The sequence below is a fragment of the Pan troglodytes genome, chromosome 20 (genome assembly GCF_028858775.2).
Source record: "Pan troglodytes isolate AG18354 chromosome 20, NHGRI_mPanTro3-v2.0_pri, whole genome shotgun sequence".
In the NCBI taxonomy this organism is placed as follows: domain Eukaryota; kingdom Metazoa; phylum Chordata; class Mammalia; order Primates; family Hominidae; genus Pan; species Pan troglodytes.
Genome location: NC_072418.2, coordinates 22,364,142 through 22,390,021, shown reverse-complemented (window position 1 = coordinate 22,390,021; position 25,880 = coordinate 22,364,142). Strand labels below are relative to the sequence as shown.

The following is a 25,880-nucleotide window of genomic DNA, read 5'->3' as shown; positions in this document are numbered from 1 at the left end:
GCTCTGTCACGCAGGCTGGAGTGCAGTGGCACAATCATGGCTCACTGCAGCCTCAACCTCCCAGCCCCCAGTGATTCTCCTGCCTCTGCCTCCTGAGTAGCTGGGACTACAGGTGTGCACCACCACACTCAACTAATTGTTTTATTTTTTGTAGAGACAGGGTCTTGGAATGTTGGCCTGGGCTGGTCTCAAACTTCTGGCCTCAAGCAATCCTCGTGCCTCAGCCTCCCAAAGTACTGGGATTACGAGCGTGAACCACCATGCCCAGCAAAATTGATAACTTTTGTATTTCAAAGGACACCACCAAAAAAGTGAGAACACCTTTTGGGATCCTTGTGCACTGTTGGTGGGAATGGAAAATGCTATGGCTGCTAGGAAAAAGAGTATGGCCATTCCTTAAATAAATAATAAATACAAAGTAATCATATGATCCAGGAAGTCTGCTTCTGAGCATACCCTAAAAAACTGAAAGCAGCAACCCACATATTTGTTCACGCATGTTCATAGGCATATTATTTACCATAGCCAAAGGTAGAAGCAACCTAGGTGTCCATGAAAGGATAAATAAGGCCGGGCGAGGTGGCTCATGCGGTAATCCCAGCACTTTGGGAGGCCAAGGTGGGCAGATCTCTTGACCCCAGGAGTTTGAGACCAGCCTGGGCAACATGGCGAAACCCCATCTCTGCTAAAATTACAAAAATTAGCTGGGCATAGTGGCACATGCCTGTAACCCCAGCTACTCAGGAGGCTGAGGCACAAGGATTGCTTGAGCCCAGGAGGTGGAGTGCAGTGAACCGAGATCACGCCATTGCACTCCAGTCTGAGCAACAGAGCAAGACTGTCTCAAAAAAAAAAAAAAAAGAAAGATACATAGATCCAGAAAAATCCAGAAATTTGATATCTACATACAATAGAATACAATTCTATTATATTGTATGTAGATTTAGGAACTGGCTGATTTAGGAACTCTTTAAAAAATGTTTAAATAAAGCATTAAAAAGAAGTAAATTGGGGACAGGCGAGGTGGCTCACACCCCCAGCACTTTGGGAGGCCAAAGAGGGCAGATCACCTGAGGTCAGGCGTTCGAGACCAGCCTGGCCAACATGGTGAAACTCTATCTCTACTACAATACAAAAATCAGCCGGGAGTAGTGGTGGGCGCCTGTAATCCTGGCTACTCAGGAAGCTGAGTCAGGAGAATCACTTGAACCTGGGAGGCAGAGGTTGCGGTGGCTGAGCGCCACTGCACTCCAGCCTGGGCAACGAGAGCGAGACTCCATCTCCAAAGGAAAAAAAAAGAAGTAAATTGGCCGGTGGCAGTGGCTCACACCTGTAATCCCAGCCCTTTGAGAGGTCGAGGCAGGAGGATTGCTTGAACCTAGGAGTTCGAGACCAGCCTGGGCAACAGAAGGAGACACACATCTCTACAAAAAATTAAAATTAAAATTAAAACAATTAGCCAGGCCTGGTAGTGCGTGCCTGTAGTCCCAGATACTTAGGAGGCTCAGGTTGGAGGCTTGCTTGAATCCAGGAGTTGAAGCCTGCAGTGAGCAATGATCACACCATTGCACTTCAGCCTGGGCTACAGAGCAAAACCCTGTCTCTTAAAAAAAGAAGAAGAAGAAGAAGAAGAGGCCGGGCACGGTGGCTCACGCCTGTAATCCCAACGCTTTGGGAGGCCGAGGCGGGCAGATCACGAGGTCAGGAGATCGGGACCATCCTGACTAACACAGTGAAACCCCGTCTCTACTAAAAAAATACAAAAAATTAGCCGGGCGTGGTGGCGGGCGCCTGTATTCCCAGCTACTCGTGAGGCTGAGGCAGGAGAATGGCGTGAACCCGGGAGGCGGAGCTTGCAGTGAGCCGAGATGCGCCACTGCACTCCAGCCTGGGCGACAGAGCGAGACTCCGTCTCAAAAAAAAAAAAAGAAGAAATAAATCCTAACACATACTACAAGGTGAAGCTCGAGGACATTATGCTAAGTGAAATAAGCACGTCAGAAAAGGACAAATACTTTATGACGCCATTTACATGAGATTCCCACAGTCAAATTCACGAACTCAGACAATGGAATGGAGGTTGCCAAAGACCCTGAGGGAAGAGGTGCACGGGGAGTTGTGCAACGAGACAGATTTCAGTGTTGCAAGATGAAAACAATTCTGGAAATTGGCTTCACAATGTGAATGTATTTAACAGTACTGAAGAGAACACTTAAAATGGATGGGAGGCAAAGAACACATTCGGTTTAAACGCAAACGTCCTGGCGGGGACAAGCCGGACTGAAGCCAGGCCAGCTCAACCACGCCCCTTCCTGCTCCGCTGTCACTCAGTGATAAAGAGGCGGGGCCATTGGATCTGTCCAATCAGGACCTCAGCTGAAAAGATGTGAGCGGCGCCACGCTGGGCCTGCGCAGTGCGGACGTCGCCATTCCTGGCCCATGGGAAGATTGCGTTTCACCTGCTCCTGAAGGCCGAAGGTGGCTCTAGCGCATCCTTTGTCGCGCCGTGACCTGCAGGTACTGACAGATCCGTAGGGAGGACACCGTGACTTCCCGGACGCTGGGAAATGGTGAGTGTGCGGGGCCAGTGTCCGAGGGGAGGTTTCTGGTTGGAACTGTCTGTGGCCGAGGCCGGGGACCTCCTTGCAGTCAACTCCGGGGTTTGCAGACCCGGGGGCCACCGCGGGCGCAGTTCGGCCCTCGGTCCTCTCTGTGGGAGCTGGACCCGCAGCCGGGAGCCCCAGCGTCCTGTCCCGTCCCCGCGGGGCGACCTCGGCCCCCGGCCCTGGAGCCCTCTATGGGCAGCTCTGCGCCCGCAGCCCCGCGTCTCCCCGGATTGTTCGGTGACAGCGGGAGGGTCCTGGGGAGATCCCATCTCGGTCTGTGGGGTTTGTGCGTTTAAGAATCCACTTGGTTGGAAACCTTACGATGAATCCACGGGTGCGTTTCCTCACTTGTGAGAACCGAAGCCTGGCTAGGTCCTTGCTGCCGGGGTCAGGTTCCTGTGGCTGTTCAAACGCCCCTGCCCTCATCACCAGGGACTGACCCCCTCTAGTGCTCCCAGCACTCAAGCCTGGGGGTGTTTTTGACCTTCTGAATGTGGGCTTTCTTTTCGAACTGCGGGGAAGGGGACTCCTTATCTTAACTGATCAGAAAGTTTGTGTTTCTTCCCTTTGGACTCCTTGATCAAATATTAATTCTAGCCACCCTTAATTCCAGTTTCCCTTCGCTCTGGGTAATTTTGTTCCCTTGCGTGAATGTGTGCGATTTTTAGTTTCTTTGGTTTCTGGATGGAATTTATTGTGAGCTTGTTCAGGTTCTTTTAAATTTTCTTGTTTGTGTGTGTTTATCTGTGTGGTTTCTACCCAAGAGATTTCGCCTGTGTTGGAGTGCCATGATGATGCAAAATCTCTGTATGTCATTTGTTCCATATATAAGTGGTAAGCATTTTTTGTGTGTGTGTGTGACGGAGTCTCGCTCTGTCGCCCAGGATGGAGTGCAGTGGCGCGATCTCCAGCTCACTGCAAGCTCCGCCTCCCAGGTTCAAGCCATTCTGCCTCAGCCTTCCCAGTAGCTGGGACTACAGGCGCCCGCCACCACGCCCAGCTAATTTTTTGTATTTTTAGTAGAGACGGGGTTTCACCGTGTTAGCCAGGATGGTCTCGATCTCCTGACCTTGTAATCTGCCCGCCTTGGCCTCCCAAAGTGCTGGGATTACAGGCGTGAGCCACCGCGCCCGGCTAAGTGGTAAGCTTTGAGGTGTTTGTGAGAGTGATGTTTATGACACACACCAATTTGATACATTCTGATTGTAAGTGTATGTTGTGATTTTTTCTTTCCTCGTGTGGTTGTAATAGGTCAGTGTGTTTTTCTCTGAGCAATTAACCAGTGGAAGGTTCCTAAGTCTAGAGTCATTGTGGGTAGTTTTTTTTTTTTTTTTTCTTTTTTTTGAGATGGAATCTCACTCTGTCGCCCAGGCTGGAGTGCAACGGCATGATCACAGCTCACTGCAACCTCTGCCTCCCTGGTTCAAGCAGTTCTCCTGCTTCAGCCTCCTGCATAGCTGGGATTACAGGCACCCACCACCACGCCCGGCTAATTCTTTTATTTTTTAGCAGAGACGGGGTTTCACCATGTTGGCCAGGCTGGTCTTGAACTCCTGACCTCAGGTGGTCTGCCTGCCTCAACCTCCCAAAGTGCTGGGATTACAGGCATGAGCCACCGCGCCTGGCTGATTGTGGGTATTCTTTTGATGCTGATATGTCAGTTTGGGTACCATATCTAGTTTGGGTACCCTATCCTGAAAGGTGTAGTATATAGTTTTTCAGAATTGGAATACTAATTATTTTTGTATAAAATAATAAATAATGGTTTTTCTAAGGTGGTTATTTGTAGATTATATCTTTTATCTGTCTGTGTACTTGGGTCAAAAGCTAGTTGTGAGTCTCCTCATCTTAATTCAAGTAGGCTTAATATACGTTACCTTGAATCTTCACATCCTGATGGTTTGGATGTATCCAGTTGAACTACAGCTGCTTTATGCCAGTGTTTTGTAAATAATTTTCCTGATTGTATTGGGTTTCTTTTTTTATATTTTCTTTCTTTTTTTGAGATGGAGTTTCACTCTTGTTGCCCAGGCTGGAGTGCAATGGGGTGATCTCGGCTCACCGCAACCTCCGCCTTCCAGGTTCAAGCGATTCTCCTTCCTCAGCCTCCCTAGTAGCTGGGATTACAGGCATGCGCCACCACGCCCAGCTAATTTTGTATTTTTAGTAGAGACAGGGTTTCTCCATGTTAGTCAAGCTGGTCTCGAACTCCCAACCTCAGGTGATCCACCCGCCTCAGCTTCCCAAAGTGCTGGGATTACAGGCATGAGCCACCGCGCCCGGCCTGTATTGGATTTCTTATGTTATTCCAAGTCTGAGTTAGTAAAGTACTTCGCTTAGTACGTTGGGTTTGCAGTCAGTCTTTCACCGTCAAGTTTATTAATGTAAATAGATTGGTTTTTAAGATGCCTACCTTGTAATTGATACTGTAATTAAACACCTTTTGATATTCTGTGAGGTCATTTATATGAGTCATCATTGATTGTATTTCATTGTCTGTGAGATGGAGGAGAGTATGAAAGTGGTAGTTGACATGTGGGAGTTAAGTTTGTGTTTAAAATCAAACCCTGCCCTTAAATAAAACTGCGGGCTGGGCACGGTGGGTCACGCCTGTAATCCCAGCACTTTGGGAGGCCGAGGCGGGCGGATCACCTGAGGTAAGGAGTTCAAGACCACCCTGACCAACATAGTGAAATCCATCTCTACTAAAAATACCAAAAAAAATTAGCCGAGCCTGGTGGCACACACCCGTAATCTCAGCTACTCAGGAGGTTGAGGCAGGAGAATTAGAATTGCTTGAACCCAGGAGGCAGAGGTTGCAGTGAGCTAATGCCACTGCACTCCAGCCTTGAGACTCTGTCTCAAAAAAAACTAACTAAATAAATAAAGGTAGTTTGCATATATTGTAGCCAAGTTTGCCACGAATGTGAATTTAGTATGTGTTGAATTATGTCAGATTCTGAATGGTGCTGTGTCTGTTCATTCAGTTTGATTTGTAAAGCTTATTGGTCTAGGTATATGTAGCCATTTTAGTAAATTATATTGAAAAATGGGTGAGGGTAAGGTTTTTCACCTGTAGGATGATGAAATACAGCTCTAATATATGTTAAGGTGGAAGCATATTAATGTTGGTCATCCCTTAAAATATGTGTCTCATTGGGTGATTCTGTACATTTTTTTATATAAGTTTCTCAGTTGTGGTGTTTAATTGGTACCCTTGAAAACAAGTATATTTAGGACAACTCTGTCTACATAATCTTCTGTTGTTTTAGCATGTGTTTCAGAAGTCGTGTGTGTAGGCCCAGGTGTGGTGGCTCATGCCTGTAGTCCCAGCACTTTGAGAAACTGAGATGAGTGAATCACCTGAGTCAGGAGTTCGAGACCAGCCTGGCCAACGTGGTGAAACTTTGTCTCTCCTGAAAATACAAAAAATGAGCTGGATGTGGGGGCTGGTGCCTGTAATTCCAGCTACTCGGGAGGCTGAGGCAGGAGAATTGCTTGAACCCAGGAGGCTGAGGTTGCAGCAAGCTGAGATTGCGCCATTGCACTCCAGCCTGGATGACAGAGGAAGACTGCCTCAAAAAAAAAAAAAAAAAAAAGTTGTGTGTGTAAAGTGATGAGGATCAGTTAAGATTATTGGGTGGGCCAGGCACAATGGCTCACACCTGTAATCCCAGCACTTTGGGAGGCCAAGATGGGTGGACCACGAGGTTAGGAGTTCCAGACCAGCCTGGCCAACGTGGTAAAACACTGTCTCTACTAAAAAATACAAAAATTAGCTGGGTGTGGTGGTGGGTGCCTTTAATCCCAGCTACTTGGGAGGCTGAGGCAGGAGAATCGCTTGAACCTGGGAGGCGGAGGTTGCGGCGAGCTGAGATCACGCCACTGTACTCCAGCCTGGGCAACAGAGCAAGACTCCGTCTTGTGGGGGGGAAAAGATTACTGGGTGTAATCTTTGTTTCCAATCTAATTCTACTATGAGGATTTTTTTAGTTCTGTCAAAGAATTGTGGTTCTGTCAAATAAGTTTGACTTTTGGCATAATTATAACAAGGTTGGAAGGCAAAATTTCTCAAAAGTGGAAAGTTAGAGAATCATTATAGTATGTCTTATCCTCTTCTATTATATATCACAGTCCAATGGGTATCCCAGTGGCATTGGTATTTTTTCCCATGGAGGTCTGAAAGTTGGGTATATGTAATATGAATGATTGGTGTGATAGCTGTGTCTGGTGTTGTACCATCTTTTAGATCTGCTTTGTAATCATAATCTTTACTTCCTTTGAGTTCGGGTTGGTACCAGAATTTACATCAAGTATCAACAAATGACTCGTAGGAGTATATATCATATTTAAGCTTGTCATGTTAGTTCTTCCAGTGTATGTTTTTTGTTTTTTTTTGAGACGGAGTTTCGCACTTTCGCACAGTCTGGAGTGCAGTGGCTCGATCTTGGCTCACTGCAACCTCTGCCTTCCAGTTTCAAGTGATTCTCCTGCCTCAGCCTCCTGAGTAGCTGGGATTACAGGTGCCCGCCACCATGCCTGGCTACTTTTTGTATTTTTATTAGAGTCGGGATTTCACCATGTTGGCCAGGCTGGTCTTGAACTCCTGACCTTGTGATCCACCCACCACAGCCTCTCAAAGTGCTGGGATTACAGGCATGAGCCTCTGCGCCTGGCCCCAGTATATGGTTTGACTGTGGTACTGGGATTGGTGTTTGGTCTGACAGATTGCTTTTATCTAATGATCTGTTTTGTTTTGTTGTTGTGTTTTTTTGTTTTGTTTTGTTTTGTTTTGTTTTGTTTGAGACAAGAGTCTCACTGTGTTGCCCAGGCTGGAGTGCAATGGTGCGATCTTGGCTCACTGCAACCTCCACATCCCGGGTTCAAGCGATTCTCCTGCCTCAGCCTCCCGAGTGGCTGGGATTATAGGCATGAGCCACCATGCCAGCTAATTTTTGTATTTTTAGTAGAGACGGAGTTTCACCATGATGGCCAGGCTGGGTAATGATCTGTTTGGATTGGCATGTCTGTTTCTGGTAGCATTTTTCTATTATTATGTGTGCTGTCCATTGGTTTGAGATGTTATTGAATGCTTGATTATAGCTACATACGTTGGTTGAGTTGCATTTATGTGGTCTTCTAAGGGGTGTTTGGGAATACATGCCAAGCGTCTATAAAGATGCATTGATTGGATGTGTGTGTAGAAACTCTTTAGGCATTCATTTCAAATGGTCTGAGACTACATATTATTAGTCCCTTGATTTTTCTGGCAGTTGTTCAAAAAAGAATATATTTTCATCAAGTACATGTGGAGTGTGTTCTGGTAATCGTGTGATTTTAGGTATGAGTTGGCATTGTTGGATATCTATGTATTCGAGGCTCAGGAATTTTTACGGTGGCTTTAGTAGGAGTGGTAGCAACAGAAGTAGTAGTAGTAGTAGTTGTTGTATCTGTTATATCCCTTTTATATTCTAAAATATTTTAGGCTGCGTGCATTGCCTCACACCTATAATCCCAGCACTTCGGAAGGTCAAGGCGGGAGGATGACTTGAGACCAGCAACACAGGGAGACCCCATCACTACAAAAAAAGAAAAAAATTAACTATTTTAGTCTATTTGTGTCAATCCTATGTTTTATATTAATTATTGGATATGTAATATGTATCTGATTAAACATAACACTGTAACAACTAAGATATAACAGTACTCGGCCTTGAGGTTCCAAGATGGCCAAATAGGAACAGCTCCAGTCTACAGCTCCCTGCATGAGCAATGCAGAAGATGGGTGATTTCTGCATTTCCAACTGAGGTACCAGGTTCATCTCACTGGGGCTTGGCGGACAGTGGGTGCAGCCCACGGAGCAGGGCGGGGCATTGCCTCACTTGGGAAGTGCAAGGGGTCGGGGAATTCCCTTTCCTAGTCAAGGGAAGCCGTGAAAGATGGTATCTGGAAAATCGGGACACTTCCACCCTAATACTGCACTTTTCCAACAGTCTTAGCAAATGACACACCAGGAGATTATATCCCGTGCCTGGCTCAGAGGGTCCCACACCCACAGAGCCTCTCTCACTGCTAGCACAGCAGTCTGAGATCAAACTGCAAGTCGGCAGCAAGGCTGGGGAAGGGGCGTCCGTCATTGCTGAGGCTTGAGTAGGTAAACAAAGCGGCTGGGAAGCTCGAACTGGGTGGAGCTCACCACAGCTCAAGGAGGCCTGCCTGCCTCTGTAGACTCCACCTCTGGGGGCAGGGCATAGCTGAACAAAAGGCAGCAGAAACTTCTGCAGACTTAAATGTCCCTGTCTGACAGCTTTGAAGAGAGTAGTGGTTCTCCCAGCATGGATTTTGAGATCTGAGAATGGACAGACTGCCTCCTCAAATGGGTCCCTGACCCCTGAGTAGCCTAACTGGGAGACACCTCCCAATAGGGGCCAACTGACACCTCATACAGCCGGGTACCCCTCTGAGACGAAGCTTCAAGAGGAAGGATCAGGCAGCAACATTTGCCGTTCTGCAGCCTCCGCTGGTGATATCCAGGCAAACGGTCTGGAGTGGACCTCCAGCAAACTCCAACCAACCTGCAGCTGAGGGTCCTGACTGTTAGGAGGAAAACTAACAAACAGAAAGGACATCCACACCAAAACCCCATTTGTACGTCACCATCATCAAAGACCAGAGGTAGATAAAACCACAAAGATGGGAAGAAACCAGAACAGAAAAGCTGAAAATTCTAAAAATCAGAGCACCTCTTCTCCTCCAAAGGAATGCAGCTCTTCGCCAGCAATGGAACAAAGCTGGACGGAGAGAATTACTTTGATGAGTTGAGAGAAGAAGGCTTCAGATGACTGGTAATAACAAACTTCTCTGAGCTAAAGGAGGATGTTCAGACCCATCGCAAAGAAGCTAAAAACCTTGAAAAAAGATTAGACGAATGGCTAACTAGAATAAACAGTGTGGAGAAGACCTTAAATGACCTGATGGAGCTGAAAACCGTGGCATGAGAACTACTTGATGCATGCACAAGCTTCAGTAGCTGATTTCATCAAGTGGAAGAAAGGGTATCAGTGATTGAAGATCAAATGAATGAAATGAAGTGAGAAGAGAACTTTAGAGAAAAAAAGAGTAAAAAGAAATTAACAAAGCCTCCAAGAAATTTGGGACTATGTGAAAATACAAATCTACGTCTGATTGGTATACCTGAAAGTGACGGGGAGAATGGAACCAAGTTGGAAAACACTCTTCAGGATATTATCCAGGAGAACTTCCCCAACCTAGCAAGACAGGCCAACATTCAAATTCAGGAAATACAGAGAATGCCACAAAGATACTCCTCGAGAAGAGCAACTCCAAGATACATAATTGTCAGATTCACCAAAGTTGAAATGAAGGGGAAAATGTTAAGGGCAGCCAGAGAGAAAGGTCTTGTTCCCCACAAAGGGAAGCCCATCAGACTAACAGCAAATCTCTCGGCAGAAACTACAAGCCAGAAGAGAGTGGGGGCCAATATTCAACATTCTTAAAGAAAAGAATTTTCAACCCAGAATTTCATGTCCAGCCAAACTAAGCTTCATAAGTGAAGGACAAATAAAATCCTTTACAAACAAACAAATGCTGAGAGATTTTGTCACCACCAGGCCTGCCCTGAAAGAGCTCCTGAGGGAAATACTAAACATGGAAGGGAACAACTGGTACCAGCCACTGCAAAAACATGCCAAATTGTAAAGACCGTTGATGCTAGGAAGAAACTGCATCAACTAGCAAGCAAAATAACTAGCTAACATCATAATGACAGGATCAAATTCACACGTAACAATATTAACCTTAAATGTAAATGGGGTAAATGCTCCAATTAAAAGACACAGACTGGCAAATTGGATAAAGAGTCAACACCCATCAGTGTGCTGTATTCAGGAGACCCATCTCACGTGCAGAGACACACATAGGCTCAAGATAAAGGGATAAAGGAAGATCTACCAACCAAATGGAAAACAAAAAAAAAGTAGGGGTTGCAATCCTAGTCTCTGATAAAACAGACTTTAAACCAACAAAGATCAAAAGAGACAAAGAAGGCCATTACATAATGGCCTTCAATTCAACAAGAAGAGCTAACTATCCTAAATATATATGCACCCAATACAGGAGCACCCAGATTCATAAAGCAAGCCCTTAGAGACCTACAAAGAGACTTAGACTCCCACACAATAATAATGGGAGACTTTAACACCCCACTGTCAACATTAGACAGATCAACAAGACAGAAAGTTAACAAGATATCTAGGAATTGAACTCAGCTCTGCACCAAGCAGACCTAATAGACATCTACAGAACTCTCCACCCCAAATCAACAGAATGTACATTCTTCTCAGCATCACATTGCACTTATTCCAAAATTGACCACATAGTTGGAAGTAAAGCACTCCTCAGCAAATGTAAAAGAACAGAAATTATAACCAACTGTCTCTCAGACCACAGTGCAATCAAACTAGAACTCAGGATTAAGAAACTAACTCAAAACCACTCAACTGCATCGAAACTGAACAACCTGCTCCTGAATGACTACTGGGTACATAACGAAATGAAGGCAGAAATAAACATGTTCTTTGAAACCAGTGAGAACAAAGACACAACATACCAGAATCTCTGGGACACATTTAAAGCAGTGTGTAGAGGGAAATTTATAGCACTAAATGCCCACAAGAGAAAGCAGGAAAGATCTAAAATTGACACCCTAACGTCACAATTAAAAGAACTAGAGAAGCAAGAGCAAACACATTCAAAAGCTAACAGAAAGCAAGAAATAACTAAGATCAGAGCAGAACTGAAGGAGATAGAGACACAAAAAACTCTTCAAAAAATCAATGAATCCAGGAGCTGGTTTTTCGAAAAGATCAACAAAATTGATAGACTGCTAGCAAGACTAATAAAGAATAAAAGAGAGAAGAATCAAATAGATGCAATAAAAAATGATAAAGGGGATATCACCACTGATCCCACAGAAATACAGACTACCATCAGAGAATAGTATAAACACCTCTACGCAAATAAACTAGAAAATCTAGAAGAAATGGATAAATTCCTGGACATACACCCTCCCAAGACTAAACCAGGAAGAACTTGAATCCCTGAATAGACCAATAACAGGCTCTGAAATTGAAGCAACAGTTAATAGCGTACCAACCAAAAAAAGTCCAGGACCAGATGGATTCACAGCCAGATTCTACCAGAGGTACAAAGAGTAGCTGGCACCATTCCTTCTGAAACTATTCCAATTAATAGAAAAAGAGGGAATCCTCCCTAACTCATTTTATGAGGCCAGCATCATCCTGATACCAAAGCCTGGCAGAAACACAACAAAAAAAGAGAATTTTAGACCAATATCCCTGACGAATATTGAATCAAACATCCTAAATAAAATACTGGCAAACTGAATCCAGCAGCACATCAAAAAGCTTATCCACCATGATCAAGTTGGCTTCATCCCTGGGATGCAAGGCTGGTTCAACATACACAAATCAATAAATGTAATCCATCATATAAACAGAACCAAAGACAAAAACCACATGATTATCTCAATAGATGCAGAAAAGGCCTTCAACAAAATTCAACAGCCCTTCCTTCATGCTAAAAACTCCCAATAAACTAGGTATTGATTGGATGTATCTCAAAATAATAAGAGCTATCTATGACAAACCCACAGCCAATATCATACTGAATGGGCATAAACTGGAAGCATTCCCTTTGAAAACTGGCACAAGACAGGGATGCCCTCTCTCACCACTCCTATTCAATATAGTGTTGGAAGTTCTGGCCAGGGCAATCAGGCAGGAGAAACAAATAAAGGGTATCCAATTAGGAAAAGAGGAAGTCAAATTGTCCCTGTTTGCAGATTGTATGTTTAGAAAACCCATCATCTCAGCCCAAAATCTCCTTAAGCTGATAAGCAACTTCAGCAATGTCTCAGGATACAAAATCAATGTACAAAAATCACAAGCATTCCTATATACCAATATCAGGCAAAAAAGAGCCAAATCATGAGTGAACTCCCATTCACAATTGCTACAAAGAGAATAAAATACCTAGGAATCCAACTTACAAGGGATGTGAAGGACCTCTTCAAGGAGAACTATTCAAGGAGAACTACAAACCACTGCTCAATGAAATAAAAGGGGACACAAACAAATGGAAGAACATTCCATGCTCATGGATAGGAAGAATCAATATAGTGAAAATGGCCATACTGCCGAAGGTAATTTATAGATTCAATGCCATCCCCATCAAGCTACCAATGACTTTCTTCACAGAATTGGAAAAAACTACTTTAAAGTTCATATGGAACCAAAAAAGAGCCCATATAGCAAAGACAATCCTAAGCCAAAAGAACAAAGCTGGAGGCATCACGCTACCTGACTTCAAACTATACTACAAGGCTACAGTAACCAAAACAGCATGGTACTGGTACCAAAACAGAGATATAGACCAGTGGAACAGAACGGAGCCCTCAGAAATAATACCACACATCTACAACCATCTGATCTTTGACAAACCTGACAAAAACAAGAAATGGGGAAAGGATTCCCCGTTTAATAAATGGTGTTGGGAAAACTGGCTAGCCATATGTAGAATAAGGTGAGACATAGGAGATCTTAGAAAGGCTAAAGGTGATCTTGGAGAAACTAAGTCTCCATGCTGGGAGTGCACTGTTGCTGTCAGTCTGCAAATTATTAATCAGATACTGTGCTTGGCAAGCAGATGGTGTAATTTGTCATTTGTCTGCAGTGGTGTGTATGCTTGTGTTACCCTGGTTTATGTGGTTGGAATTTAAGTAATAACAAGACAGTAAAGTCACTCTGATGACTAGCAGAGGTGAATAAGAAAGGCAGTAAGACCAACTGAGAAGCTACCCAAATTTGTAGCCAGGTTGTTCTTTTTTTTTTTTTTTGAGACTGAGTCTTGCTCTGTCACCCAGGCTGGAGTGCAATGGCGCAATGTTGGCTCACTGCATACTCTGCCTCCTGGGTTCAAGCAATTCTCCTGCCTCTACCTCCCTAGTAGGTGGGATTACAGGTGGCTGCCACCATACCTGGCTAATTTTTGTATTTTTTAGTAGAGACAAGGTTTCACCATGTTGATCAGGCTGGTCTTGAACTCCTGACCTCAGGTGATCCACCCACCTCGGCCTCCCAAAGTGCTAGGATTACAGGCATGAGCCACCGCACCAAGCCCAGGTTGTTGTTCTTAAGCAAGTAAACGAGTTATTCCAGTGATGGCTACAGGTGATGTTGAAGTTAAAAATATGAGGTGAGTGGCAAGTAAAACTGGATTGAAGTACACCTTCAATTACTCTTATGGAAATATTGATGCAATCAGTGACTTGAAGAAAACAGTGTAGTGCCACTGTTGTAAAAGGTGTAACAAATCTAGGTCTAGTGAGAATTTGGAGAAAAGTTGGAGATTTTGCATAATTCTAAGTCTCCTCTTTTACCTGTAGTCAATAAGTATTTTCATATCCATGGGCCAAGATGTCCTGCTGGGAGATAGAGTTGGCATTTAGTCAAATGCTCCCCTTGTAAGGTATAATCTTTGTATCATTGTCTTCCTTATCCTTTGTGACTATTAAGGTTGGTTGATTAAAGTAAGAGTAGGAAGGGCCGGGGGTGGTGGCTCATGCCTGTAATCCTAGCACTTTGGGAGGCCAAGGCGGGCAGATCATGAGGTCAGGAGTTCAAGACCAGCCCGACTAACATGGTGAAACCCCGTCTCTACTAAAAATACAAAAATTAGCCGGGCATGGTGGTGCGTGCCTGTAGTCCCAGCTACTTGAGAGACTGAGGCAGGAGGATCACTTGAACCCGGGAGGTGGAGGTTGCAGTGAGCCAAGATCGCGCCACTGTGCTCCAACCTGAGTGACAGAGCAAGACTCTGTCTCAAAAAAATCAATAAGTAAATAAAAATAAATAAATAAAGTAAGAGTAGGAGGTTGTTCTTATGAATGCTTTCTCTTTTATTTAAATTAAAACATGCCGGGTTAAGAGCTTCTTGGGATGTGCTCACTTTGTCTAGGGTTTTCAATTCTCTTTTTAGTAGCCTGGTTAATTTCTATATACATCTTGCTGCTGTGGGATTATAGGGTAGGTGGAAGTTCCATTGTGTATCTCATTGATCTGATGTCACTTGTGTAGTCCTTGATGTAAAATGAGTTCCCTGATTATTTTTAATTTTAGGGGCTTCCAATTATTTTAGGAGCTCTTAGAAAATTGAGCTGCCCAATTTCCTGGCAGGGCATGGTGGCTCATGCCTGTAATCCCAGCACTTTGGGAGGCCGAGGCGGACAGATCACTTGAGGTCAGGACTTTGAGACCAGCCTGGCCAACATGGCGAAACCCCGTCTCTACTAAAAATACAAAAAAATTAGCCAGGCATGGTGGCAGGCACCTGTTATTTAAGTTACTCAGAAAGCTGAGGCAGGAGAATCACTTGAACCCAGGAAGCAGAGGTTGCAGTGACCCGAGGTTGTGTCATTGCACTCCAGCCTGGGCAACAAGAGCGAGACTCCATCTCAAAAAAAAAAAAAAAGATATGTTTTATGTTCCGGAATGTGGGCTACCTTGGTGAATGTTTCATGTGAACTTGAGAAGAATGTATATCCTGCTATTGCTGGTCTAAGTGTTTTGATTTTCAGTTCAGTCCAGTTGTTTGATGGTACTGTTCAGTTCAACAATGTCCTTCCTCATTTTCTGCCTGCTGGATCTGCTATTGCTGATAGACAGGTATTGAAGTCTCCAGCTATACTTCATGGCTCCATGCAGTTCTCCCTGCCGTTCCATCAGTTTTGCCTCATTATTTTGCCACTCTGTTTTTATGCACATACACACTAAGGATTGCCTTGTCTTCTTGGTGAATTGATCACTTTGTTATTACATAATGCCCCTGTGTCACTGAGATTTCCAGCATGTGAAGTCAGCTTTGTCTGAAATGAACATAGCTGTGTTACTTTTCTTTTTCTTAGTGTTAGCATGGCATATCTTTCTTCATTCCTTTATTTTTAATGTATCTATAACTGTATATTTAAAATGTGTTTCTTTTCAACACCGTATATTTGATCCATTATTGACAGTATCTGTCCACCATTTGTTGTATTTAGACCATTGATGTTTAACATGTTATTGATTTAGTTGTATTAATGTCTCCCTTTTTCTTTTTATGTTTTTCTATTTGTTGTTGTTCTTCCTTTCCCATCTTCTATTCTTTTTCTACCTTAAGCATTTTATTTGATGCCATTTTTCTCCCCACTTAGCACATCAATTATAGTTTTTTGTTGTTTTTTAAGTTTTACTCATTGTCTTTGAGTTTGTAGTACATGCTTACAAGTAACCCAAGTCCTCTTGTAAAGAACACTGTACTACCTCACTGGTTGTGCAAGTACCTCATGAAAAAGTATTCCCAATTCCTCCTTTCCTGTCCTTTGTAACATTGCTACCATACGTATCATTTATCCATAAGCTGGACTTACCAAATATATTGTTCCTGTTAGTGTTTTGGACAAACTCATCTGTCAGATTACAAAAAAGAGATTGTATTTTACTTGTATTTATTTTTTCTCTAATACCCTTCTTTATCGTTTTTCTTTTTTGTAGGGAATTTTTTCTAACAGTTCTTTCAAGGCAGGTACGCTAGTGACAGATTATCTTTTCTTATCTCATAAAGCTTTCATTTCTCTTCCATTTTGAGGGATATTCTTGCTCTATACAGAATTCTTTGTGGTTGGGGGTTTTGTCTTATAATGTTTTAAACATTTCACTCCAGTCTCTTCTTGCTTTCACTTTCTGTAAAGAGTCTTGGGCTGGTCCTGGTGGCTCACATCTGTAATCCCAGCCCTTTGGGAGGTCGAGGTGGGCAGATCACTTGGGGCCAGGAGTTTGACACCCACCTGGCCAACATGGCAAAACCCCATCTCTACTGAAAATACAAAAAATTAGCTGGATATGGTGGTGCGTACCTGTAATCTCAGCTACTCGGAGGCTGAGGCAGGAGAATTGCTTGAACCCAGGAAGTGGAGGTTGCAGTGGGCCAGGATCGTCCCACTGCACTCCAGCCTGGGCAACAGAGTGTGACAATGTCTCAAAAAAAAGAGTCTGACTTAATTCTTTTATGTTTTTATAACAAAGATGTTGTTTGTTCCCCCTGTAACTTCTTTCAAAGTTTTTCTTTGTCTTTTAATTTTCTCCTTGAATATGATACACCCAGGTGTGGATTTGGGGGTATTTATGTTGCTTGGCATTCCTGGATATGTCCTTTCATGTATAACATTAATTTGGGGAAATTATCAGTCATTATTGCTTCAGTTATTTCTTCTGTTTCTTTCTTGTCTTTAGTTAGTACTATTATGTGTATGTTCCACTTTTTGTAATTTTCTGACAGTTTTTGGATCTTCTGATGTCTTGTTTCTCCTTTTCAGTTTGACGGGTTATACTGACAGTTCTTCAAGATCACTCATCATCTCTTCAGACATTTCCACTGTATTGATGAACCTGTAAGGCTGTTCTTCATTTCTGTTGCAGTGTATTTTATGTCCTTCGTTACCTTTTGATTCTTTGTTAGAATTTCTATATATCTGCTTAAATTGTCTATTTTTTCTTTCATGTTGTTCAACATTTCCATGAGAACCCTTAGTATATTAATCATATTTGGTTTAAATTTCTGATCTGACAATTCCAACATCTCTTCTATACCTAATCTGGTTCTGGTGCTTGACCTCTGTCTTCTAATTCTGTTCTTAAAACCTTTTTGTATTTCGTATAATTTTTGTTGAAAACTCGACAAGATGTACTGGGAAAAAGAAACTGAGGTAAATAGGCCTTGAGTGTGAGGTTTTAGGTTTATCCTACTGGGTTTTGTCTCTGTTCACTGTTTTCAGTAGCCGTAGATGTCAGAGGTTAAAATTTCCTTTGGTGTCCTTGCTTTTCTCTCTCCTGTCATCTTTGGGGTTCTCTAGACACTTGTTAAATAAAGTCTGAAACATGCAGAAAGAAACAGTGCAATATTCTTTCATTGCAGTCACCTGTTTTTAAACAGAAACCCTAATGACAATAGTGGTAAGGTGTAGGTGGAAGGGAAACATGTTATAGTCCTATGATTTGATCTCAGTCTTTTAGTGAGCCTGTGCCCGAGCTGTGATGTTTTGTGATATGATAAGAAAGATACTTAGTCTTTGTGTGTGATTACTAGCACAGAGCTCCTAAATCCCTTGAATTTCACAAGTGAGAAGGGTGAAAGGATCCTCCTTGTTTGCAAAGCAGCACTCTTAGGAGATCCTAGATGACTTTAGGATTAGGATTGGTGACCAGAAAGACCTGCCCTTGAACTTTCAGCCCTAGCCCCCAGCCTCACAAGAGAAAAGAGGAGCTGGAGATTGAATTAATCATTAGTGTGTAATGATTTAATCAATCATATCTGTGTGTTGGGACCTTCATAAATATTGGGGTTCTGAGAACTTCCATGTTGGTGAACATATTGAGGTGCTGTGAGGATGGCACACCCAGGGAATGCATGGAAACATCCCACCTCCTCTGCATACCGACCAATGGGCCTCTTCCACTTGGCTGTTCCTGAGTTGTATGTTTTGTAATTAAACCGGTGATGCTAAGTAAATCACTCTCCTGACTTCTGAGGGAGGCCCTAGTGAATTACTGAACTATAAAGGGTGATGTGGGAACTCCAGATTTGTAGTTGGCATGTAGAAGCATGGGTGGCCTGGGCACCCTACCGTGTGGCTTGCATCTGACATGGGGGCAGTCTTGTGGGACTGAGTCCTTAACCTGTGGAGTCTGACTAATTCTGGGTACTTAGAATTGAATTAAATTTTAGGGCACAGTCGATGTCAGAGATTTGGAGAATGGCGTTGGAAAAGACACCTTGTATTGGCGTTGGGAAGACAAAAGACGGTTCACCTTCACACATGCTTCTGTGTCCCTGCCCCCAGGTCACATAGGCTTTGGTAAAATCATAGTAGGTTGGGCTTTTGTTGAAATGGAATTTTTTGAGAACAGGTCTTCTTAAGAAGAACATTATGTTCTGGGAATATTACAAAATTGTTACTTTTCCTATTCGTCTGTCAAATTTTAGAGAGAAAACTTTGCCTTATGACCCTCAATTCTTTAATGGATCCAAGAAGGGTAATTGATTTGATGTTTATTTTTTACTTGCACGGCTGGGATTGACAATTTCTACGTTCCTTACTTGTAAGACCAGAAATTGGAAGTCTCTGACTTCATTTTTTTGTGATGTTTGATGGATGATAGCTTTAAAATCTCATTATTGCCAGGCATGGGGACTCACACCTATAATCCCAGCACTTTGGGAGGCGGAGGCAGGCAGATCGCTTGAGCCCAGGAGTTCAAGCCCAGCCTGGCCAACATGGCAAAACCCTGTCTCTACTAAAAACACAAAAATTAGACGGGTGTGGTGGTGCACATCTGTAATCCCAGCTATTCAGGAGGCTGAGGCACAAGAATCGCTTGAACCTGGGAGGCGAAGGTTGCAGTGAGCCGAGATCACGCTACAGCACTCCAACCTGGGCAACAGTGAAACTCGGTCTCAAAACAAATGAAATAAAATAAATAAAATAAAATCTCATTCCTCCTTTTCTACTATGTACCCTACATCCAGATGTGGTAGGAAGAAAGCCTGGGTCACCCTCATTTGGTGCTGGTGAGACATTCAATCCACATTAGCCCCTGCTTGTATGCTTGAACTCCCACACTAGCCCACTCCCTAACCTCAGTGAAAACCCCTAGCCAGCCTACCCGAGTCTTCCCAAAGTCTCAAGTAAACGTGTAATAAACCCTCTCCTGGTATACAAATTTTGTAGAGGTGTAAGTTGCCATACGTTCCTCCTCAGGCCTGAGCTCTAACTTCCCAGTAATCTCCTAGATCCATGAAATGTGAGAGAGAGAAAAAGGAAGAACTGAGCCTGTGATAAATATTACACAAACAAGTTGAAATTAATACTTCTGCAAAGGAATATTTTCATTCAGCCAGCTGGATTTGAGTACTTATAGTGGAACAGGAATTAAAAGAAATTTTAAAAATGTATAAGCAAAAACTCAGTTGTATGTAAGAAAACCCAGTTCCCCCTGAGGAAGAGAAAGATCTGAAGTCCTTTAAAAATTGACTGCCTGTTTTTCTGTAGCTAGTGAGCCTTATCTCTCCCTTTCCCAGGCATTGTGAAGACTGTTTCTCTAGCTGTGCAGCTGCAAGGTCACTAAACAGATAATCTCAAGTCGTAAAACATGTTGTCGTTCCTTGAAAAGTAAGAAGTAATGTAATGCGTGTTTTAATTGAATAACTGTCTTTGTTTCTCGCTTCTGTAATACACTTCCCCCTGCACAAATCTCCCCCCCACCCCACGAAATGGTTAAAAGGTAGCTTGACTCTGTTTGGGGCTCAGTTCTTTGGATGTTAATCCAACTGGGTCGGTGCACCTAAATAATTAAATAATTCCTCCTCAACCCCTCAATCTCTCTGATTCCTTAATTACTCCACTGCAGTAGTGGCCTGGAGTCCTTCAGGACATGGCCAGCAGCTCCTTGTGACAATTTAGCTTTCCACAGGCCTCCTGGCCTCTTGTTTGTTGATGGGAATAAAAGAAAAGCCTACAGTTCTTGAAGGTGTATTTATTTATTAAAACCTTATCCAGATTGATTCCATGCGTAATGAAATGCTGAGTGATATGGTACGTAATAAGGTAGGAAATGAGTTTTTCTCACAAGGGATTAATGGTCTTAAAATTTGTTTCATTTGTATAGCATTTCTCTTACTTTTCCAGTGTGAGCTTGAGTCCACCTTTAGAGAACAATAAGGTTTCAGATGATCACAGTAAAAATTTAGAAGTAATTGACCAGGCACAGTGGCTCACGCCTGTAATCCTAGCACTTTGGGAGGCCGAGGCGGGCAAATTGCCTGAACTCAGGAGTTCGAGACCAGCCTGGCCAACATGGTGAAACCCCGTCTCTACTAAAAATACAAAAAATTAGATAGGTATGGTACACACCTGTAGTCCCAGCTACTTAGGAGGCTGGGGCACGAGAATCATTTGAGCTCCAGAGGCAGAGGTTGCAGTGAGCCAAGATCGCACCACTGAACTCCAGCCTGGGCAATAAAGCAAGACTCTGTCTCAAAAAAAAAAAAAGAAAAAGGAAAAAGAAAAAATACAAGTAATTTCTGTGTGTTCATGACAGCATGAATTTTATGAGGAAGTCAGTGTGGACAGTCGTAGTTCTGACAGCTGAGTCATACACCAAATGTTTGGAGAACACAGAATTGTATGGGAACTTCTTACAAATCAAGTATAGATCCCCAGTACTGCCAGTCTTACCCATCCTCTGTAAACATATGTGGAATGTTTCAGGACTCAGTCTCCTTTGAGGATGTGGCCGTGAACTTCACCCTGGAGGAGTGGGCTTTGCTGGATTCTTCACAGAAAAAGCTCTATGAAGATGTGATGCAGGAGACCTTCAAAAACCTGGTCTGTCTAGGTAAGGATATCAACATTTCTTTCCTCAGTTAAATATAGAACACAGAACAAGTGTTTCTTGCTCAACAGCTGTGTTCCAAGATTTGAAATGTGGAAAGGGAATCTTTCAGTGATTGAATCAGACAGTCACAGCTAATCATGAAACTAGACTGTAACAATTTTCTATAATTTCTAATAATTTTTAATGGTCTTTCTGGGTATGCATTTTAGGAAAAAAGTGGGAAGACCAGGACATTGAAGATGACCACAGAAACCAGGGGAAAAATCAAAGGTGAGTTGCATCCACAGAAAAATAGTGGCCCGTGGGGGAATTTCAAAAGAAAGCAAGCAAAACAATTAAGCACAGCTTCAAATTTATTTATTCCTAGAAAACTTTCACTGAAAATGTTTTCTTAAAAACATCATAGATGTTCAGGATGTGAAAAATAAATCACTTTGAAATAGCATTTAGAAACCCCTTTTATAAATATTATTATTTTGGCCAGGCACAATAGTTCATGTAGGTAATCCCAGCAGTTTGGGAGGCTGAGGTAGGAGGATCACTTGAGGCCTGGAATTCAAGACCAGCCTGGGTAATATAGCAAGACCTCATCTGGGGAAAAAAAAAAAAGGCCTGGCACAGTGGCTCATGCCTGTAATCCTAGCACTTTGGGAGGCCAAGGCAGGCAGATCACCTGAGGTCAGGAGTTCAAGACCAGCCTGGCCAACATGGCAAAACCCCATCTCTACTAAAAATACAAAAATTAGCCAGCCGTGGTGGTGTGCTCCTATAGTCCCAGCTACCCAGGAGGCTGAGGCAGGAAAATTGCTGGAACCCGGGAGGCAGAAGCTGCAGTGAGCCTAGATCGTGCCACTGTACTCCAGCCTGGGCAACAGAGCAAGACTCCATCTCGGAAAAAAAAAAAAAAAATTAGCCAGGCATGGTGGCACTCTCTAGTCCCACCTGCTCAGGAGGCTGAGATGGGAGGATTGGTTGAGCCCAGGAATTCAAGGCTTCAGTGAGCTGTGATCATGCCACTGTACTCCAGCCTGGGTGAGAGAATGAGACTCCATCTCTTATTTAAACAACAACAACAAAAAAATTGACTGTTTTGATCATAACTATGGTTGAGTCTTCTTCCAGAGCATTGAATATATTAACTTTAAAACAATTCAGACAGGGCAGATATCCTACACTTTTTCTGAAAATGGTTAAAATGTAATTCTCATACCTACTAATAAATACAAAATAATTTAAAAGCCACTAATAATGTGCTATTCATTTTTTACAGATGTCATATGGTTGAGAGACTCTGTGAAAGTAGAAGAGGTAGCAAATGTGGAGAAACGACTAGCCAGATGCCAAATGTTAATATCAACAAGGAAACTTTTACTGGAGCAAAACCACATGAATGCAGCTTTTGTGGAAGAGACTTCATGCATCATTCGTCCCTTAATAGGCACATGAGATCTCACACTGGACAGAAACCAAATGAGTATCAGGAATATGAAAAGCAACCATGTAAATGTAAAGCAGTTGGGAAAACCTTCAGTTATCGCCACTGCTTTCACAAACACGAAAGAACTCACACTGGAGTGAAGCCCTATGAATGTAAACAGTGTGGGAAAGCCTTTATATATTACCAGCCATTTCAAAGGCATGAAAGGACTCATGCTGGAGAGAAACCCTATGAATGTAAGCAATGTGGAAAAACCTTTATATATTACCAGTCTTTTCAAAAACATGCTCATACTGGAAAGAAACCCTATGAATGTAAACAGTGTGGGAAAGCCTTTATATGTTACCAATCTTTTCAAAGACACAAAAGGACTCACACTGGAGAGAAACCCTATGAATGTAAGCAATGTGGTAAGGCTTTCAGTTGTCCCACATACTTTCGAACTCATGAAAGAACTCACACTGGAGAAAAACCCTACAAATGTAAAGAATGTGGTAAAGCCTTCAGTTTTCTCAGTTCTTTTCGAAGGCATAAAAGGACTCATAGTGGAGAGAAACCCTATGAATGTAAAGAATGTGGAAAAGCCTTCTTTTATTCTGCAAGCTTTCGAGCACATGTAATAACACACACTGGGGCTCGACCTTATAAATGTAAAGAATGTGGGAAAGCCTTCAACTCTTCTAATTCCTGTCGAGTGCATGAAAGAACTCATATTGGAGAAAAACCATATGAATGTAAACGATGTGGCAAATCATTCAGTTGGTCCATTTCTCTTCGATTGCATGAAAGAACTCATACTGGAGAGAAACCTTATGAATGTAAACAGTGTCATAAAACCTTCAGTTTTTCAAGTTCCCTTCGAGAACACGAAACAACTCACACTGGAGAGAAACCCTATGAATGTAAACAATGTGGTAAAACCTTCAGTTTTTCAAGTTCCCTTCAAAGACATGAAAGGACTCACAATGCAGAGAAACCCTATGAATGTAAACAGTGTGGGAAAGCCTTCAGGTGTTCAAGTTATTTTCGAATTCATGAAAGGTCACACACTGGAGAGAAACCCTATGAATGTAAACAGTGTGGAAAAGTTTTCATTCGTTCCAGTTCCTTTCGACTGCATGAAAGAACACACACTGGAGAGAAACCCTATGAATGTAAACTATGCGGTAAAACCTTCAGTTTTTCAAGTTCCCTTCGAGAACATGAAAAAATTCACACTGGGAATAAACCTTTTGAGTGTAAGCAATGTGGTAAGGCCTTCCTTCGTTCCAGTCAAATTCGATTGCATGAAAGGACTCACACTGGAGAGAAACCGTATCAATGTAAACAATGTGGAAAAGCCTTCATTTCTTCCAGTAAATTTCGAATGCATGAGAGAACTCACACGGGAGAGAAACCCTATCGATGTAAACAATGTGGGAAAGCCTTCAGATTTTCAAGTTCTGTTCGAATTCATGAAAGGTCTCACACTGGAGAGAAACCTTATGAATGCAAACAATGTGGAAAAGCCTTCATTTCTTCCAGTCACTTTCGACTGCATGAAAGGACTCATATGGGAGAGAAAGTCTAAGAATATAAGCAACATTCTGAAGCCTTCGGTTGTTCCAGCTCCTTCTGAATACACAAAAGAGTTCATACTGGACAGAAGCTGTGTGAATACAAACATTGTTCTTAAGCCCTTGATTGTTCCAGTTTCTTTTGAACACGAAAGAATTCCCACTGGTGAGAAACGGTATGAATGTAAACATTGTGATTAAGCCTTCAGTTGACCTAATTCATTTCAAAGACAGGACTCGTGCTGCAGTGAAATCTGTTTTGCTTTTTGTTTTTTGTTTTTTTAAAAAAGGCCAAGCTTGTTGGCTCATGCCTATAGTCCCAGCACTTTGGGAGGCCAAGGTGCAAGGCGGGCAGATCATTTGAGGTCAGAAATTCGAGACCAGCTTGGTCAACATGGTGAAACCCCATCTCTACTAAAAATTACCAAAAAATGAGCCAGGCATGGTAGTGCATGCCTCTAATCCCAGCTACTCAGGAGGCTAAGGCAGGAGAATCACTTGAACCTGGAGACAGAGGTTGCAGTGAGCTGAGATCACGCCACTGCATTCCAGCCTGTGCGACAGAATGAGACACTGTCTCAAGAAAAAATAAAAGTGGGAAAATCTTCCAACTGTCCTCTAGAGTGTGAATATATGAAAGGAGTCAGAGTAGGGTGAAAGTCTATAAATGTAAGACATTTGGGAAAGCCTTCACACAGCCTTTTGAGCACACATGAGAATGTATACTGGAGAGAAACCCTATAAATATTAAGAATGTGGGAAATTCTTCATCCTAGTTCTTTTGTTGTTGTTGATGATACAAAAATATTTTCATTTAATAAAGATTGTCAGGTTATATTTAATAAGAAAGAAAGTATCATGTAAACAGCCCAGTAATAAAATTTTACAATCTTATACATTATAACATTTTTCTTTAAAACTGGAACGTATTCTCATTATGCTTTCCAAAGGACATATTGATTTAGATGTGACTCATTCTTCAGTGGATTCTACAGAAGAAACCATATGAGAGCTAATTTCCAATTCAGCAACAGCATTTTTTTACTTCTGTAGTTATTTTTTTCTATCCAATCTGGCTGAGTCTTGGTTGAGTAGTTCATGCTGCTATTTGAGGTCTCTGGGTATGAGGTAGGGATCCTTAAGTTTTCTCTCATAATATGTCCTCTGTTGAGACGTACACTATTAAGATTTTCAACACAAGGTAACTCTTGGACTGGCCTTGTAGTAAAAATGGAGAGTAAACATTCGATGCACTTTGTCTGTAGAAGCTTGGTGCACACTGCTGCTGGTATCTCATTCGTTCTATAGATGGACTTCTAATTTTTCTCTTTCTTGTCTTGCTCTTTCTTCAATCTCTCATTTAAACTTCTCTACATATTCTATAGCACGTTCATTTCCATATGACTTTTTAGATTTACTACTTCTGTTACAGGCTTGCCAATGCACCACAGTGTAGCAGTTTTTTGTTTTCTGAGGTACTATGTGGAGTTATTTGTCTTACTTCCAAGAAGATTAAGGAATGCAGACACAAGGGTGAGATTGGAGCAAAAGTTTAATAAGCAAAAAAAGAAAGCTCTGTGCAGCAGAGAGTGGAGCCCAAATGAGTTGCCCACTATGAGGCTGGGTCTGGGATTTTTATAGACTGGAAAGGGGAAGAAATGTGCTGACTAGTCTGAAGGCTGTCTTGGCAAAGCATGATTCAGCCTGGCCCAGGACCTTGGCCTGGGACCAATCAGAGGCTGAAGTGAT

General features: G+C 42.6%; 1 protein-coding gene across 1 annotated transcript; it reads left to right on the top strand.

The window, feature by feature from the left end:
- The first annotated feature begins 1,979 nt into the window (after nt 1–1,979).
- Nucleotides 1,980–25,025, top strand: ZNF14 (zinc finger protein 14). The gene is made up of 4 exons (XM_003316224.6): nt 1,980–2,570; nt 21,011–21,137; nt 21,347–21,407; nt 22,408–25,025. The coding sequence occupies exons 1-4, from the start codon at nt 2,568–2,570 to the stop codon at nt 24,143–24,145; spliced, it is 1,929 nt and encodes a 642-aa protein (XP_003316272.4). The 5' UTR covers nt 1,980–2,567; the 3' UTR covers nt 24,146–25,025.
- Nucleotides 25,026–25,880: the final 855 nt, after the last annotated feature.